This window comes from Pelobates fuscus, chromosome 4 (genome assembly GCF_036172605.1).
Source record: "Pelobates fuscus isolate aPelFus1 chromosome 4, aPelFus1.pri, whole genome shotgun sequence".
Taxonomy (NCBI): domain Eukaryota; kingdom Metazoa; phylum Chordata; class Amphibia; order Anura; family Pelobatidae; genus Pelobates; species Pelobates fuscus.
This window is the reverse complement of record NC_086320.1, coordinates 121926728-121945219: the sequence shown is the minus strand read 5'-3', so window position 1 is coordinate 121945219 and position 18492 is coordinate 121926728. Positions and strand designations below refer to the sequence as shown.

At 39.2% G+C, this 18492-nt stretch overlaps 1 protein-coding gene across 11 annotated transcripts in view; it reads right to left on the bottom strand.

Moving 5' to 3' along the window:
* Positions 1-18492, bottom strand: part of PTPRM (protein tyrosine phosphatase receptor type M) — a 713165-nt gene that overhangs the window by 36887 nt on the left and 657786 nt on the right. For all 11 annotated transcript variants that reach the window (XM_063451546.1, XM_063451547.1, XM_063451551.1 and 8 more), the window contains 3 exons: positions 16511-16608; positions 6604-6720; positions 1867-2021 (listed from right to left, as the gene is read on the bottom strand). In XM_063451546.1, coding sequence (XP_063307616.1) covers positions 1867-2021; positions 6604-6720; positions 16511-16608 — 370 coding nt within the window. The remainder of the gene's footprint in view (positions 1-1866; positions 2022-6603; positions 6721-16510; positions 16609-18492) is intronic.

Below are 18492 nucleotides of genomic sequence, written 5' to 3'. Positions count from 1 at the left end.
GATCCCGGAACCTCCGCCGGTATGCCTCGGGTGTTATAGCATACCTGGCGAGTATAATTTCTTTCACTTTACTGTAATTCCTTATTTCGTCATTAGGTACAGTCCGATATGCCTCTGCTGCCCTCCCGGTTAACCTTCCGGCCAAAATAGGTACCCAGTCCTCTGCGTTAATTTTATGCAGTGCACACAGTCTTTCAAAGTCTTGCAGGAAAGCGTCTATATCTTCCTCTGCCTCCACATATGTTTTAAAAGCCTGGTATGGTATTTTAGGCTTACCTTCCTGTGGCACATTAATTGCAGAGCTTTGTTCTGGTGCCTGTGTCCTTAGGATGAATTCTTGTACCTCGGCCATTGTCCTGGTAACAATTTCTGTTGGGGGGTTTTCCCCATAAAAGGATAGCCTGAACTGAACCTGCCTCTGGAATTCCGATCCTTGTGGTGTTCCTCCCGGCTCCCTCTGTGCCGGAACTGAATCGCCCTCCATTCTGTACTCTGCCATGAGTTCTGTAACAAGTACTGCTTTCTTCTTATTGCTGGCTTGTATACCCCTTGCCTCTAGGAGGTCCTTTAGCGTGGAGCGTTTTAGCGCAGAAAAATCAATCTCCATCCGTACTCCATTTACGCTTGTTCCTCTGTGAGTTTGGATCCCAGCGCTGCCAACCAATGTGGCGGAGAGCCGATCTTGCACAGCTATTCTCCACTAGAGATTCCAGTGAGGCTCAGGAACAAGGTGATGTTAAGTCCACAGGCAAGGTTTCCAGCAGGTAAAGTAATACAGCAGTATCCCCATCGCAATCCCAATAACTGGACGACACACAGTTTCAGGAGTAGTCTGACAAGCTTTATTCCACAGTTCCTTATAAAGCCCTCTCCCATGCAAGGGAGGAGGTTCTATCACTTAAGACATTATCCAATCTCTAAGTAGTAACCTCCCACAGATCTCCTCCCCTCCTCTAGCATCATAATCCCCTTATTGTGTACACAGTTTTCCCCGAGTTTTGGATGTACCCTAAATACTTGGGGTACATCCACAAATCCAACATCCCCAGATAGCTCTATTCTGGGGGACCAACATACTTAAAAATTAGCCCATTCGGATGAATGGTTCGTGAGATATGGGGTTCCAAAGATTTGACCGACCGCATGGGTAAAGTATCCGAAAACAGTTCCATGCATTTTGGCCCTGCGGTCGGTCACAAACAAGGGAATGAAAACAGGCGAATTGCCTGTGTTATAGAGCCTGGAGAGGGTTTGAATGAATTCCCTTGTTTATGGGGCTCTTTCTACCGAACGGCGGGTCATTCGGTAGTTTCCATACGAATTTCTGGAAGTATGGAGGTCTCAGCGGTGTTTGCCTAGTCAAGTGTCCGATTTTAGTTCCAGACACTCGACGGCAAAACACCGCTGTTCGGTAGTTTAAGATGGCCGCCGCCACGTGTTTGTTTCCCGAATGGCGGCCACCCAGAGGACAAAGACCACATTACACTGATTGCCAATTACCTGTTTGCAACATTGTTGCAAACGGTAATTGGAGGCACACTCATTCCTGGGTGGTCTGGTTGTTCGGTAGTTTCATTCCCTTGTTTTATTTGAATGATTCTACCGAACAACTAGAGGAATACAATTCTTTACATACATTTAACTGTCATTATACCCGGATACCATGCTTTCTATACATGTACATACACATTAAACCAGCCATATGACCAAATACACTTATTCTCATACATGTCGTGGGACAGCCCGGTACCAATCCGCTACAACTTTAATATCTGCCCAAAGTTTTGAAGAGTCTAAGCCAATGTATTGCAACCTCAAATAGCTAATATGCAGCTAAAATGGGTTAAAGACTAAAAAATACTTTACCTGCAGTGCACAACCAATGGACCAGCATTGGACGGGCTCTTTGATTTAACTTGTCGTACAAATCCCAGGAGTCCTGTGGCATGGTACGGAACTCCGTGGTCTGGCCATCCTGTGAAGTGGAACTGGCGAATTTCACGGATTTCATGAATACCTCTCTGCCACAACGCGTGAAAAAAAAAATAGTTAAACTCAAACTAAAAATACAATATATGCACATTATAACTACTGCATGTTTTAAACAAGCTCAAAAGATGCAACTCAACATAGACTTGGGATGGAAAGAAGAAAACATATTTTTATTTTGCAAACATGAAACAAAAAGGGAAAAAATGACTTATTAAGCTAAATTACTGCTTGGATGACTTATATAATCATATGTGCCATATGGAACTGCCCGAGGGCTGCCAGTTCTAAGGATCTACAATGATCCCTGAAGTGTTGCAGAGGAACATTAAGAAAAAGCCAAATGTCTGGTCTACCTACTAAGCCAAATTGCCAGAGATGATAGGAATTTGGCTAACTTTCTGTATGTCATTAAAGTACATCTGCTACATTTCAGATTTGTGCCTACATATGTGTTTTATCTGTTTCATATTTTTTTTAAGAACTATATAAACTTTCCGTCTGCACTGCACTGTTCTCTTTCAGTGACTTTCTTTCAATGATCTGAATATCAAATGTAGCCTTGATAGCACTGTAGCTTGAAAGTTGTCTACCTTTAATTCCATTCTTCTTTTCTATAATAGTAGAACTAAATGTGACATATTTATTGTAACTAGAGAGCCAGGAAGAATGCTTGCAAGGCAGCCCACTTATTACGTCTAATTATTGTCAGTGAAACAAAATGTTAAAACGCTGTAGTGGCAGGAGTGTACTGGCATCCTCCTATAACGATTATTTAAACCATTTTAGAATGACTTTCAACTCTCTGAAAGCTGTAGAGTCCAGATTAGAAGTTCAACCATTCTAAATGGGTGCACTGTAGTGGTTATGTTACTTGAAGTGTTCCTCTATTTTATCGTGAATACTCATACAATCAAGAAAAAATGAATGCATAAATCACATAAAGCCAATTTTATCACTAAATGTGTGGTCTGTATCCCTATTTTAACCTAATTGTTGGCCTTTTTGGTTGGCTACAATAAAGCATATTTTGTAAGAAGTAAAGATAATACATTAAATGCATTTATGGCATATTTCTCCTTTTTTGGTATTTTAATGACTTTTAAGGCATTTACAGCATAAAAAGCAAAATGTGTTCCATCCAGAAAGTGCTAAATATTTTACAAATAAACTAAAATCATCCCTATTCTGTTGTGCCAAAATTATATGTTAATAAATCTCAGATATGTTACACTGCTACCATTTCTAATGCTATTGAGTGGAAGTCCATCTGTGCAGCAGATGAAACACAAACGACGTAATATTTTTATAAAAATATCTCCAGTGTTAGGCCTTCTCACTTTCTTCATTAAGGCGAACATATGCTGCTTAGTGAAAGTTGCAAACTTCAGAGGGTTGGAGCAGAACGTCTTTCTCACACCAATTCCATGCTAACTTTTCATGTTATTAATATTTTTAAGGAAAAGCACCAAAATAAAAAGTGACTGTCGGGTGAAAGTTATTTGTAACATTCACAGGGTTATGTACTAAAGTTAAAATTCAAGGTGATTTTAAAATTGAAAGTCAGAAAACCAAAGTGGAAAATTTCACTAGGTCACCTACTCTGACCATATATTTTAAGTTCACTTTGAATTCTCACTTTAGTGAATAACATGGCCATTCTATACATCTACATTTTGTTGGGTTATTCACGAACTATAAAATAATTGTATTAGCTTTTCAGGCCAAGATCGTTGAGTTGGCAAAACTATCTAACTCAGTTGTTTTCCAATCTCCAATCTGTTTGGTTAGCTTGTCCAATGTACTACACTATCATGGGTTAAAGGGACACTCTAATAAGCAAAACAGCTTTACCTTAATAAAGAAGTTTTGGTGTACACCCCTGTAGTCTCACTGTTTAAATCTTGCTGTTTAGATGATAAATCACTTTGTTTATGAAACCCTAGCCACGCCTCCAAAAGCTGTAACTCATACAGCCTTCCTAAGCACCTCTTTAAAAAGAGCTCACTTTTTTAACTTTCATTATGGCCAAGTATCATAATCATTACAGCCTACTGCAAGAAGTACCCTGGTGCTGTTCCACCAATAATATGGCAAACTGTTTTGCCCTCTTAGCTTCTGATCCTTCCAGCCTTTTATTGGCTGAGAGGGTTAGTTGATTGCCCTCAGCCAATGAATGATCCTCTTTTTAATAAACTTCCTCCACGTGTAAATGAAAAATATTCATTATTATGCATTATTGACATTTAAAGTTTTAACCATTTAAAATCTGTCTTTTTAATTATTGACAGAATTGTAGCTAACGATCCAATCAAAATTCTTCTCATTTACAAAATTGCAGGGAAATAACACATGCGTGGCTAACCACCTGCTGGACCAATCCAATGCTCCTCATTGGGATGGTCACAAAGCAGCCAGCTGAGCGGGGAGCTGGCTACCTACAAACGAATTGTGGGAACTCCTCAAGGATTCCTTCCAATCTGTTAAGAAACTGACATTATAATGCTTAAATGTGTATCCTAGGGTTTTCAATCACATACAGTGCCTTGTAAAAGTATTCACCCCCTTGACTTTTTTACCAATTTGTTACATTACAGCCTTAAGTTCAATATTTTATTAATCTGAATTTTATGTGATGGATCAGAACATAATAGTCTAAGTTGGTGAAGTGAAATGAGGACCAAGGAACTCTCCAAACAAGTAAGGGACAATGTTGTTGAGAAGTACAAGTCAGGGTTAGGTTGTAAAAAAATATCCAAATCTTTGATGATTCCCCAGGAGCACAATCAAATCTATCATAACCAAATGGAAAGAACATGGCACAACAGCAAACCTGCCAAGAGACGGGCGCCTACCAAAACTCACGGACCAGACAAGGAGGGCATTAATCAGAGAGACAGCACAGAGACCTAAGGTAACCCTGGAGGAGCTGCAGAGTTCCACAGCAGAGACTGGAGTATTTGTACATAGGACGACAATAAGCCGCACGCTCCACAGAGTTGGGCTTTATGGCAGAGTGGCCAGAAGAAAGCCATTACTTTCAGCAAAAAACAAAATGGCATGTTTTGAGTTTGCAAAAAGGCATGTGGGAGACTCTGGTCTGATGAGGAAGGTGCTCTGGTCTGATGAGACTAAAATGTAACTTTTCGGCCATCAAAGAAAACGCTATGTCTGGTGCAAACCCAACACATCACATCACCCAAAGAACACCATCCCCACAGTGAAATATGGTGGTGGCAGCATCATGCTGTAGGGATGTTTTTCAGCAGTCGGGACTGGGAAAGATGGATGGTGCTAAATACAGGGATATTCTTGAGCAAAACCTGTACCACTCTGTGCGTAATCTGAGGCTAGGACGGAGGTTCACCTTCCAGCAGGACAATGACCCCAAACACACTGCTAAAGCAACACTTGAGTGGTTTAAGGGGAAACATGTAAATGTGTTGGAATGGCCTAGTCAAAGCCCAGACCTCAATCCAATAGAAAATCTGTGGTCAGACTTAAAGATTGCTGTTCACAAGCGCAAACCATCCAACTTGAAGGAGCTGGAGCAGTTTTGCAAGGAGGAATGGGCAAAAATCCCAGTGGTAAGATGTGGCAAGCTCATAGAGACTTATCCAAAGTGACTTGGAGCTGTGATTGCCGCAAAAGGTGGCTCTACAAAGTATTGACTTTAGGGGGGTGAATAGTTATGCACATTGACCTTTTCTGTTAATTTGTCCTATTTGTTGTTTGCTTCACAATAAAAAAAAAAAAAAAAAAAAACATCTTCAAAGTTGTGGGCATGTTCTGTAAATTAAATTATGCAAATCCTCAAACAATCCATGTTAATTCCAGGGTGTGAGGCAACAAAACATGAAAAAGGCCAAGGGGGTGAATACGTTTGCAAGGCACTGTATAATATTCTCCTGATAATTGCCATTCTACTCTCCATTTAGTAGCTAGCTAAAGACTACAATTCAAACCAACATACTGCTCAACTGCTACTAAGCTCACAAGGAAACAAGAGCCTGTCAGGCAGCCCTATGTACAAGTTCAACATTGGTCTAATTTTGCAGGAATTTGATATTAATTGGCTGAAAAAATAGTCAATCAATCTCAAAATTGCATTGCATGGTGATTGGTCCATGACTGTGGTCACAGGATTGGTCAGAAAACATGGTCACCAGACATGCAAGTGCAATTAACTAGACAGCTGAATGTTATCTGAATGACATTCAGACGTTGAGTCGTTTGGTTATTCTGACATTCACAGAATAGCACTCTTTCATTCTTTTTCTGACTACATTTTCTGTCATTTTGTGGCTCTTCTGAAAACTAAAGCCCATGTCTACCGCATATCGAAAAAACATTTTTCTCTGAAACTGCCCAAATGTAAGAAGTGGGTTCGCAGGGACATTGTCCCCGTAGCATGACCGGGTTTGTATTCCTAGCTCTTTAGCATTCCTTTAACATTATGTAATAATAATGTTTCTGAATTAATCATATTAATGGTTCTGAAAGGTAATTTAATCGTAAAGTGACAAGGTGAACAATGTAAACCTTAGTAAAAGGCTAAAAGGGTTAACTTTTAAATATGTACATGTTAACATGAAGAGAACAGAAATACAATACCTTTTCCACTGCAAATGTTCTGATGACATATTCAGCGAGAAGCTCTGTTTCAATTAGTGTGACTTTAATATCTTTATAGATCTCTGTGTCGTCTGGCCAGTATTTGCAGCACTTCACCTGATGGAAAATAAATATTGAACAATTTATGGATTACATCCTATGTATGTAAACATGGTCTATGATATAAGCACTGATCATTTAATATTTTAATATTTTAAAAACTGTGCTATATCTCACATTTATTTACTGTGCCGTACCCCAGAATATTACCATTCGTTACATGCAATATACATTCGGTAACAAAAGGATGAAGCGTGAGCAGCTGTTTTAGCCATTCTTTAGTATATTTCGATTGATTTAAAAGAAGAATGATATATTCAATCTTCAGAAACCGAGCCCTTGGCATCTCCCCTTCATTCACATCTTGCTACTACGCGTCATTTTGTATCCCTCCTTTATCCATTACCTCCACGTGACCTTTCCACTTCTCATCACTGATTCTGATTCAAAAAAATCATTATCCAGTCCCTCACCTTGTCCAGGCTCAACTACAGCAGCTTCTTTCTCGTTGGTTTTCCTATATAGTACTTCATCTCACTTTAAAAAACACAGATAACTGCTATTTGTGTGCTTTTCAAACAGTTTTCATCATTATATTTCTCCCCTTACTCGAAAAACCACTGGATTTCAACCCACTTTTGCTCTATTTTCCAATATTTCTACCATCTTGTTTTACCTCTACCGATCATCTCTATGCCCTTACCCAAAGCCTTCACTTCCTCCTCCATTTGATTCTTCCTGGTTATACTAACTCTCCATTCAACCTCTCTACTCAGGGGCCAAACTCCTTCTTTACATCCACCTTACTCAAGATGTTTCACACATGTATGAAAATTAATTTAACCTTCCTGACTTCATCTATGATTAACATATGATTGTGATCTCCTTCCCCATTTTCAAGCCTTCTCTCAAAACTCATCTTTTAAAATGTCTAATAAATATAGTGGAACACAGGAACACTGTATTTTCTCAAATTATTTTGTAATTGGACTAAAACATTGACCTATTTGTTATGTGTTTATAAATTATGTTAATTGTGCAAATTATGAAGACCACTGAGTGCACTCATTCTGGGTTATATGTGTGTGTGTTTATATATATATATATATATATATATATATATATATATATGTACATATATTCTGGGTGGTGGCAATATGGATCGTTCATTTTGCACATGAAGTAAATTTTGGAGATTTGTTTTTCTTTTGCATTTTGTATACCTAGTGTTGGTTTGCACATGTGTACACGTAATAACTCAGTACTGTAAATCTAGTTTTTGGTATTAGTTCAGTAAAAAAGCACTTGGTACTTGGTGTGTGTTTATGTTGTTTGACTGTCGAATAAAGTTTATTGAAAATCTAAGATGTGCTGACAAACAGTAGCTATACGACCACTTATTTTAGCAGCTGCAAAAAGATTACGTTATTTTGGTTCTGCTCCATGGACCACATAACATTTAACATTTTTGTTATTCAGTTATCATACACAGCTTTGTAAACAATCACAATTGCAGTTTGATTAATGATGACAGAATAATTTAAACTACTTGGAAGGAAAGAGAAAGACGTGTCTGTCTCTTACCGACTTTCGTTTTCTGCTACATTAAGAAAGCATATTCTACTCAGACGAGAAGACACTTCTTTGCCAAACCTTTTCCACAATTGTTTAGAACACAGATTGTAAACAATTTATACAAACGTCCTGCATGTTTTCATGTTTGGAGTTTGTGTTAGCTAACAGGCTATCACATGATGGTGAAAGTAAACACGGATGACATTGGATGCCATGTAGTGGTGGGTGGTTATGCAATAAAAGCAGCATATATTAATATCATATCAGCCAGTCACTTTTTCTTGTCCTTTACAGCACTTAGGACGAGCGCCAAGATTTTATTTTTTGTCACCAGGCTAATATTTTTGTAGGCCGACAAATGTTCAGCCTCTTTTCCTTAATGTCCCAGCAAACAGGACATATGCAAGAGTCTCTCCCTGGGTGTACCCCTTTTAGAGGTCAGATATGAATGCTCTGTCTGGCAATAAAAAATGGCAATCAGGTAGGCAAAGAAGTCTTTAGTTTAAAGAGACCGTTAAAGCACCAAAATGACTTCATATGAATAGACAACTGAAGTTTTTATTTCTAATTTTTCTAAAGTTTTTGACATTCAATTAAACTTACATTATTATTCACTAAACTGAGAAGTGTGGTAATTCATGTGAGTTTTAAATGCGTGGACAAAATGGTTCACCTGGAAAATAATTTGACTTTGAATGCCCGACAATTCTCACATTAGTAAATACCTGTGTTAAAGACACACTATAGGCACCCAGACCACTTTATCTCAATCCCCCCTCTATTTTAACCCTGTAACTGAAAACCTTGCTGGTCTGCAGGATGGCAATGTTTTAATTGAAGGGTTTAAATGCCTGTAGTGGCTGTCACTCAGGCTCAGAGGCACTTCTGCAGAAATAGCTAAGTACTACTCCACAATTTAATCAGATAGTCTCATAGGGACAATCGGATTGGCGCCGTGTGGCATTTTGCCGCGCATGAGCATTAGCCTCCCAATGCTTTCCTATGGAAAAGCGTTGGATTGGCTGAGATTCTGACATAGACCTGCAATGCGAGGGAAAAAAGATAAGTAAAAGGCACTTTTCGCTTCCTGCAGGTAGGCGACGGTTACCTAAATGGCCAACAGGGCACTATAGCTTTAGGAACACACATTGATATTTTTAACACAATAATGTTCCTTAAATATTTTTTTTTAATGGCCTATATTGATTTTTTTTTTTAGAACATTTTACTTTTTTTCTGACTGTGTAGCCATGTTAGGTCCAACTCTACTGTTATCTGAACAACAGCTTGCCTGTTGCTTCAGGTTCACATAGAACTATCACAGCTTTGCCCTTTTTGCATTTCACAGCAGCAGACAGCCCTGTCTGTGCATTTGTCTTTCTCTCCCCTGCAGTCCTCCCTCAGACAGACAAGGATGTGCAGGTAGCCCTCAGTGCTGGAGTACTCTCCCGTGTAACCCAATCACTTTCACTGTCAGAGTCAAGCAGCTATCGGTTCTCACAGCTACTGTCACTTCTGAACATTTATAACTATACCTTTTTTGTTTAATCTAATCAGAGAGTCACTTTTGATTCTCAATTCAAAGGTTTTATTAGTGATATTCATTCCTGCCATTTCCATTGATGTAATGTTTGTGAATTATATTCTTAGACTGTTGTTTGTAGTTAAGACAGGTTACAAAAGGAGCTGCAGATGGTCATAGGTTCTCCCATTCAACAGTAAGTCCTTTATCTATTTAAAGACAAGGCCAGTGCAATTGATTTCTTCTGATAAAGAACAGCCTAATATCTTCAGTAATTGGTTTTGCCGAGCTTGTATCTGTTACCATGATGTATGCTTTGCCAACAGTTACCACCTTTTCATTGGTGTGCTGCCTATTACATATAACCTACTTACGTTGATCAAACGCATCTACTCCTTCTGATTGTAATGTGTTTCCATAACTTGTATCACTCAATGTTTTTGCTCACTCCAGATATTCTATTGTTATTGACCTACATTTTATACAGTTATTGCTCAGCAATCTTCCACCCTATTGAACCTTGCCCTGCAGAGAGCCCTGGGAAGAGATATCTCCCAGGGAAGTGGATTAATCTCATAAGAGTAGGCATTGGGTTGCTAGAATAGGACCTGGCAAAAATGGTGTACATTGGCATTATAACAACCTAAACGTACATTTGCATGATTTTTGCAGTGTTATGATCACTACCAGATTGAAGGATTGAAACCTCATCACCTAGTGTCTTACCTGGCAGTTGGGGAATAGGGCTTTTTTCTTCCTCCACCATGCAGTTTATTTATTCTTGATTGGCTCCATTTATTAATAAGTTGTTTAGTACTGTTTATTTAGGAATGCCTGGTCCGACTATTGACTACATTGGTGTTGTGGCAGGCTTATACAATGCATGGTCATACAGTATACTGTAATTAAATTACCATTATTTTTGCTCAAGTCAGCTGTTTTTTTTAAGAAAAGAGAGTCATATTGTTGATACATTTCATATTGAGATGTTTCACCATGATATTAGTGCATAACACATCACAAATGTAATGTATAATAATTTTTTTAAGTACTTTTATGGTTGTCCATCGAAGGCCGAATGAATAGATATTGCAAGGAAATGAAGACAAAAATGAATGCTTCATTTTTTACTTATTCATGAGTCTCAGAAATTACACAATAGACAATGAGAATGAGGAGCAGCCCTCTCACGAATACAATTACTGGTCTGCGATCAAAACGACTTTAGGAATTTCATTCACAACATTTAACAAATGTGTTTGTTCCTTAGAGTATAAGCATCTTGCAAGAATAAAATCACTTTATCACCCGCTATCAGGAGTGTGCAGGGCAACTTCATAATATTTGCAAATGCCTGAAAGGCTTCATTTGAGTTTTTAATAAACAGTCACAGTCTAATGAGGTCTTTTGAAAACTGATTTAACATGTTTAGAAATCATTAGCTTAAATTACTAGTGCAAAAGTGTCCACTGGGAGCTGGGCAAACTGCATCGCCTGTTTTCTGACTGATGAATTAGCAGAAGAACACAAAAGATATTTAAATGGTTGCAAATAGAAAAAGATAAACAAATGAATACAAACATAAGTCATGTAAGTGGATTCAGGGCCATGAAATGTAACTATGGGTTGGCAGGCTGGGTTTGCTACGAGACAAGAACACGTTGTAATGTTATCTGAATACCAGGTGCAACGGTTTCTGCAGATGCCAATAATATGACAAGGGTCCCTTGTTGGAATATGTAAAAACAGTGAAATATGTATGGCTTGTCAAGTAGACTTGGGATAATGACAGGTTGTGGCAGCTGTACTCTACCCAACTGCAAAAGGGGAAAAAATCCATAAATTGATGCATTTTCTGCTAAAATAAAACAGTAGATCCTTAACCTGCACAGAATATGTCCTGTTCCCTTTGTTCCAGACTGAGTTACTGTCTTTTAAGAGAATTTAAACCTGGAGAAAAGTATACAGAGCTTTGTTCTTTTGTCATGTTTGAATATTCCTTGTTTAACTCTTTACATTTGCCTTGACTCAGATGTACGCTTTCATTAGATGGACCTTGAATTGGTTAGTGACGCACATGCTCACACCTGCCAAACTTTCCTGCCCACCATCTGTGGCAGCGGTTGGTAGGAAGAGATCAGGCTGCACTAAGCAACGTCCAAAGTCAGGTGGGTCCATCAACGCTTTGTGGCCATCAGTCAAAGTGGCGGGACTGCCCGTGAAAAGGAGATGACTGCCTCTAAAAATTGTGACCAGCTGACCGACAGCCCACCCCCTCAAGGCATACTATGCACAGAGTGCTGCTAAATCACTCTCTGAATGGCCCTAGTGCTTAGTCCCTCCTTGGAGACCATGGTTCCCGGGATCTATTATTGCTGGTACAGTACCCTAGAATGTGTGACTGTTCAGGCAAATTCAGAACTTTTGGCATCTATTCATACTCAGGAAGGTTGTGTGACTTTTCCTGCATTCTCAGGTATCAGTAGACAGTCCCCACTCAGGTCACAAACATATTTTGCTCACTATTACTACTGTAATGGAAATCTAAACCATCTGTATACCAAATTGGGGAAGTTATAACCAAAGACTCTAGGCATGCCCTCTTTTCACATGACTCCAGATAGTTGTTACAACCTTCTTGGGTCTCATCATTAAGATGTAGCTAAAGGGTAAGGTGATGAAGAAAAGTGTTCTAAAAAGTGACTTTTTTTTCAAAGTAAACCCTGCCCGTTTGTGCAGAGATGTAAATTTTAGAAAACTGACAAATTTATAGTGGTGGAAATATTTTGTCAGCTTTCTGTTCAAACAAGTAGCAGAAATATTTATGAATCCATAAAGAGGTGGCATCGGCGATAAAATTACTCATTAAAAAAATAAGAGTGCAGAAAAAGCAACAGATGAAAAAAAAATTCAAAGATTGTGCCAAAAACATTGCCAAAATTCAACAGAGTATTTGTCACTGACACTTAAATCTTCTCATAGACACACATTCCCTAAGGGGTGTTTTGGTTGGTTATTTTCTTAATGCTCAATATTACTGCTACTATAATACTATAGCATATATTATAATAATATATATTTTTAATTGGAAGTTTCCTTATTATAGTTAGATTATTGCCTCTCCCCATTTGACATTGAAAGGATAAAAAGCCATTATAATCACCTCCTCTCTGTCTTCTGTGGAATCATTATTACAGCTGTCTTGTGTCCAATCATATGCTTCTAACAGAGAAGTATTGAGACACCTGGCGCATTTTTTAACAACTATTCTCAATTCTATCTAATATGAGAAGCACACACTTCCGCTTTCAACTACAGGTCAAAAGGAATGAGACAGGAAACCCAGTAAGCTAAAGGGCCTAAGGGAACTGGAATGTCACTTTTAGAAGGGCATAAATACATGATTTAATTCAGATCTTGCTCTTGCATTTAAACATACAGCACACCACACAACTGCGGCATCCTGTGAATCAGGATGCCGGTGAGAGGTGAAGGGGACAGACAAGTAATGCGTTTATGTCACTAGCTCCCCTCCAAAGGTGTGGATACAACTGGAATGGGGGACCCACCCAAGTTGATGGCAGGTCAGCCTGGTGTGAATGCACGCCAGGTAGCCTGTTGATCATGCAGGCTGGCCCACTGAAGACAGACCCTACAAGGAACAGTTTCAGTGGTCCGTGCAGGTCTTAGTGCCATAATAATAGTGCAAGCATGTCTATTGATGCTATGAATGTTGGGGACACCAGAGAACTAAAATGGGATAGCAGGATAGGATTCGAAAATCGAGACTGTCCGCCAAATTCGGGATGGTTGGGACGCATCTCTCCTCTTCTGTGATGGTAAATTTTCCTCCATGTGAAGGGTTACATTTTAATCATTCTGTTCCCATAGTGAATAGATCAATTGCCAAAATGTATATAAGTAGAATGTTCAAACACTTCCACTGCCCTTGTAATAAACTTGACAGCATGGAGCCCTTGAACAGCTCAGAGACCTTGAGTGCTTTACCAAATTTCTTATGCCATTGCCTCAATTGTATGTATCACACATAATTAACTGGGAGGCAATGAGATAATATTGGACATATAGTCCTGCAAGGGTTAAATAAGACAGCAGATATTGTCCCATCTCACCCAGATATTGTCCCATCTCACCATTTCACATCAGATCTCACTCCCCTTGTCTTGTGCCTTCCTTAACACACATCTTCAACTGCTTTATCTCTTGTGGCACCCTGCTGACACCCTGCTGACCTTAGACATGCCACTACCTATCCTGAAAAAAACATCTCTTGACCCGTCCTCCCCTCATATCCCTTGTCTTTACTTCCTCAATTCCAACTCTCTCCTTGACCCTCTTCAATCTGGCTTCCGCCCTCCCCACTCTACTAAGACTGCTCTTATCAAAGTTACTAACAACTCAATGGCAGCTAAATCCAAAGGCCACTACTCCATACTAATTCTTCTTTACCTCTCTGCTGCCTTTGACACAGTTGATCCTGCTCTCCTTCTTTAAAGTCTTCATTCGCTTGGTCTCTGTGACTCTGTCCTCTCATGGTTTTCCTCTTATCTCTCCCAACACTGTGTCTCCTTTTCTAATGATACCTCCTCCCCTCGTCCTGTCTCGGTTGGAGTCTCCCAAGGTTCTGTCTTTGGTCTCCTTCTATTTTCTCTTCCTCTCTTGGCAAACTTACCACTACCACCTACAATGTGTCACTGCTTGCCTTTCTTCCATCCCTGACTGGATGTCCTCCCGCTTTCTGAAACTCAATCTCTCTATAACTGAGCTCCTTGTCTTTCCTCCTCCTAATACTGATCCTCCTCTTTCGCTTCCACATTAAGTTAGTGGCATCCACATAAGTCCATCCTTGCAAGCGCGCTGTCTTGGCGTCATACTTTATTCTGGCCTCACCTTTGAGCCTCACATCCAGTATGTTGCCAAATCCTGTAGATTCCATCTTAAAAACATAGCCTGCATTCGCCCCTTTCTTATGCAAGATGCTACCATCGAGCTTGTCCATGCTCTAGTAATTTTCTGCATGGATTATTGTAACCCTCTCCTAATTGGTCTTGCCAAAAGCCGTATTGCCCCACTACAGTCTGTAATGAATGCTGCTGCCAGACTGATTTTCCTCTCTAGTTGGTTCTATCACACCTTACCCCTCTGTCAGTCCTTACAGTGGCTTCCTGTATCCTATATGAGTAAATTCAAAGTGCCAACACATAGCTATAAAACACTGAACAATTCTAGCCCCTCTTATATTTCTTCACAGATTCTTAGGTACGCCCCTTTTCGGTCTCTCTGCTCTGCCCATGACCTTCTCCTGTCCGCTGCTCGCATCTGTACGGCCAACTCATGCTTGCAGGACTTCTCGCGGGTGGCTCCCTTCCAATGGAATAGCCTGCCTACCACCATCAGAATCTCCCCTAGTCTTCAATCATTTAAGAAGTGCCTTAAAACCCATCTCTTTAGGAAAGCCTATGGCCTCCCAGAGTAACCACTACCTCACATACCTGTCTCTTGCTCTCTCCTATAGGGCAGCACTTTACTCTCTCCTCCATCTCTGCTTCACCTAATTTGATTGCTATTTCCTATCCTAATGTGTTTTATACCCCACATCCTTTGGACTGTAAGTTCATTTGAGCAGGGTTCTCTTAAACCTATTGTTCCTGTAAGTTTTCTTGTAATTGTCCTATTTATAGTTAAATCCCCCCCCCCTAATAATATTGTAAAGCGCTACGCAACCTGTTGGCGCTATATAAATGGCAATAATAATAATGTAAAGTGAATGCCAGACAGCCATCATATAATTCCTCTAGTGGATTTTTCTTACATAAAATTTTAATAAGGACATATGCAATGGTATTCAAGCAGTCAGGGGCATTGCAGGTTGCAGGAACACCTAGGGTTTGAGCCCAAATTAAAACTTGATACCCTTTACTCTCACAGAGAGGTGGGGATATGTCATGACCACACCTTCTACCCATGAATAGTGTGCTGCTGATGCTCCCTGGGATCTCAATAAAAGTAAGAAATAATCCGTGCGGTTGTTGCAGCAAATTTCACCCATATTCCAGTGCCATGCAGGTCTGCTGCAGCTGGCTCTGCCTTTTTGCTGAGCTCATCGATTTTGACAATCTCAGCCAATACAATGCTTTCCTATAGAAAAACATTGGAAGGCTAATGCGCACGCATGCACCAATCAGCATCTCCACAAAGAGATACACTGAATTAATGCATATCTATTGGGAACACATTGTGCGGGACTGACCCAGGAAGCACCTCTTGTCGCCATCTGAGTGACTGCCACTAAAAGTGTTATTAGGCAGAAGTGAAAATGCTGCCTCTTCTCTGAAAAGGCAGTGTTTACATTAAAAAGCCGTTAGGGACATGCTATACACACCTGAACAAATACAATACGCTGTAGTTGTTCTGGTGATTATAGTGTCCCTTTAAGTAAAATTAAAAAGCACTGATGGTTTTACCAACTTTAAAGATCTGGGGCTTCAGCCCCCAAAGCACCACCCACAGCAATGCCTATGTTTGTTGGACTTCAAAATTCTGAAATGAAGCTGCAAATTTAATTCTAGTAAACCTTCATAATTAAAAGATCGGTTTACCTGTGGTCGTTCAGGTTATGGAGATTTACACCGTACCTTACCCTTAGCCAGCATTTTACTTGCTAAGAGTGACAGATGTTTTGGAAATCAGATTTACACAGTGGTATAATCATATGGAAAGAGTACTTACCCTTCCCACTTCTACTAGGTTGGTTACCATGACTATACTGGCTGTGTTTTCATGCCAAACCATTCTCCAGAAGTCATATACGGTTTCTTGCATTGGTCCTGTGAATGGATAGCAAAGATAGAGTAAAGTCAATTTTTGGGACCTTTGAAGGTAACAAACAGATTTCAAATAAAAAAAAAAAAAAAACACTTGGTTTACATCTGGTATCATGAAAACTGGAGAACATAGTTTTGCAAAGGGATAAACAATGTCTTGTCCTTCTGCTATAAATGAGAACACCAGCTCTTGTGACATCCAGGAGCAGGCATACAATGAGTTTATGATTCTTAATGAATAAATACATAGTGATGAAGTGCAGTTCTGTTCAATAATATTCTAATTCTCAAGACACAGCTATGGACTGAATGAAAACAATGCTTTCTAAAATGAATTGCATCACTATTGCATGTTAGTGAATTATCAGTTACCTCAGAATTGGATTTGAAAACCATACATATTAAAAGTTAGAAACACCCAGTCAGACCAGGCTGTAACAAAAATCACTTTGTTTTTGATTAGTATGCAGTTTAAAAAATATATATATACATATATATATATATTCTTAACACTATAATGCTCTTCTAGCTGTCTAGATTAGTAAACCCAGTTTGCAATAAAAAGTTAAGGTTTCCACTATGCTGGTCCCGCCTCCCTGTCTGAGATCATCAAAGCTGATGATCTCAGCCAATTCAATGCTCCCACATAGGGAAGCATGGGGAGGCTAGTGTGCATGCACAGCAAAACGTCTCGCTGCACTGATTAAATGCTGCTCTATGAGCTAGTGTAACGGGTTTGACTAGTTTATTGAGTTTGACTAGCATAGCAAAACAAGTACCTATAGTGACAGCCACTAAAGGTATGTTAATCTTGCTATACAGATTGGCAATTGTTTTACAATGTAGTGTTAAAATGCACCGAGATCACTTCATTGAGTCCCTTTAATACAACCACTCAAAACTGTTTAGTTATGGGATCTGGTCCTAAATTAACTCAGAATTAATAAGCCTATATCTTGTTTCAAATGTCCTGGCTGATTCACCATCACTGAACCATAAACAACAAATTAGACTGTGCCTTACAGGCAATTATGGAATAAGGTTAATCCCCATAAACCAGAATTAGATGGTTATGATTGGAATTTGGTTGTTTATAAACTGATAGCAATTGCAGGATTTTTATATTGTTTTTAAAATAGAAAGAATCCGCAATCTTCCGAGTCACCAATACAGGATGCACTTCCGCACCGAAGGCTGGCAAACCCCAATACTTAAGTAGGACAACAGAAATGGCCCAGGCATTTACAGGTAACTAAATGACAGTTTTCATGAAGATCAGTGCATCTTACAAACATCTGCAACGTTTGGACCTCCAAACGAGGTCTTTAGCAAGCTTGCTGTTACTTGTAATATGCACTGATCTTTATTGATCTTCATTGAAGCTGCCATTTAGTTATCCTTGAGTGCCTGGAGCATTTCTGTTGTGCTGCTGGAATTATATAGGCCAGAATGAAATGTTCTTGACTGTAGTCCTCATCATGGTGTGGCCAGTTGCACGCAGACACACAAAGCAGTCCATTTAGGGGCATTTTAAAAGGTAAGTAACATTTTTATTTTACATTTTTTACTTTTTTTTTTTTTGCCGATGTACATTTTTTTTTTAAATCTATTTAACATAATAAAAGCATAAAGTCATAATTTAACTAGACTATACAATTTTAACAGGAACGTGGCTTTGTTAAAGTCCACAAGTTGTTCAAGATTAAGCGTTCATCATTGTCTGATCTTTGAATCCAAACTCCCCCATTGAAATTAACACTTACAGCACATAGATTTGAGCATATATCTGACATAGCACTTCAGTAGCATATAGTTAGCACAAGAAACTTGGATATATGCAATGATTTTCCATGTGATTAATTAATGACATACTGATGTTACCAAAAG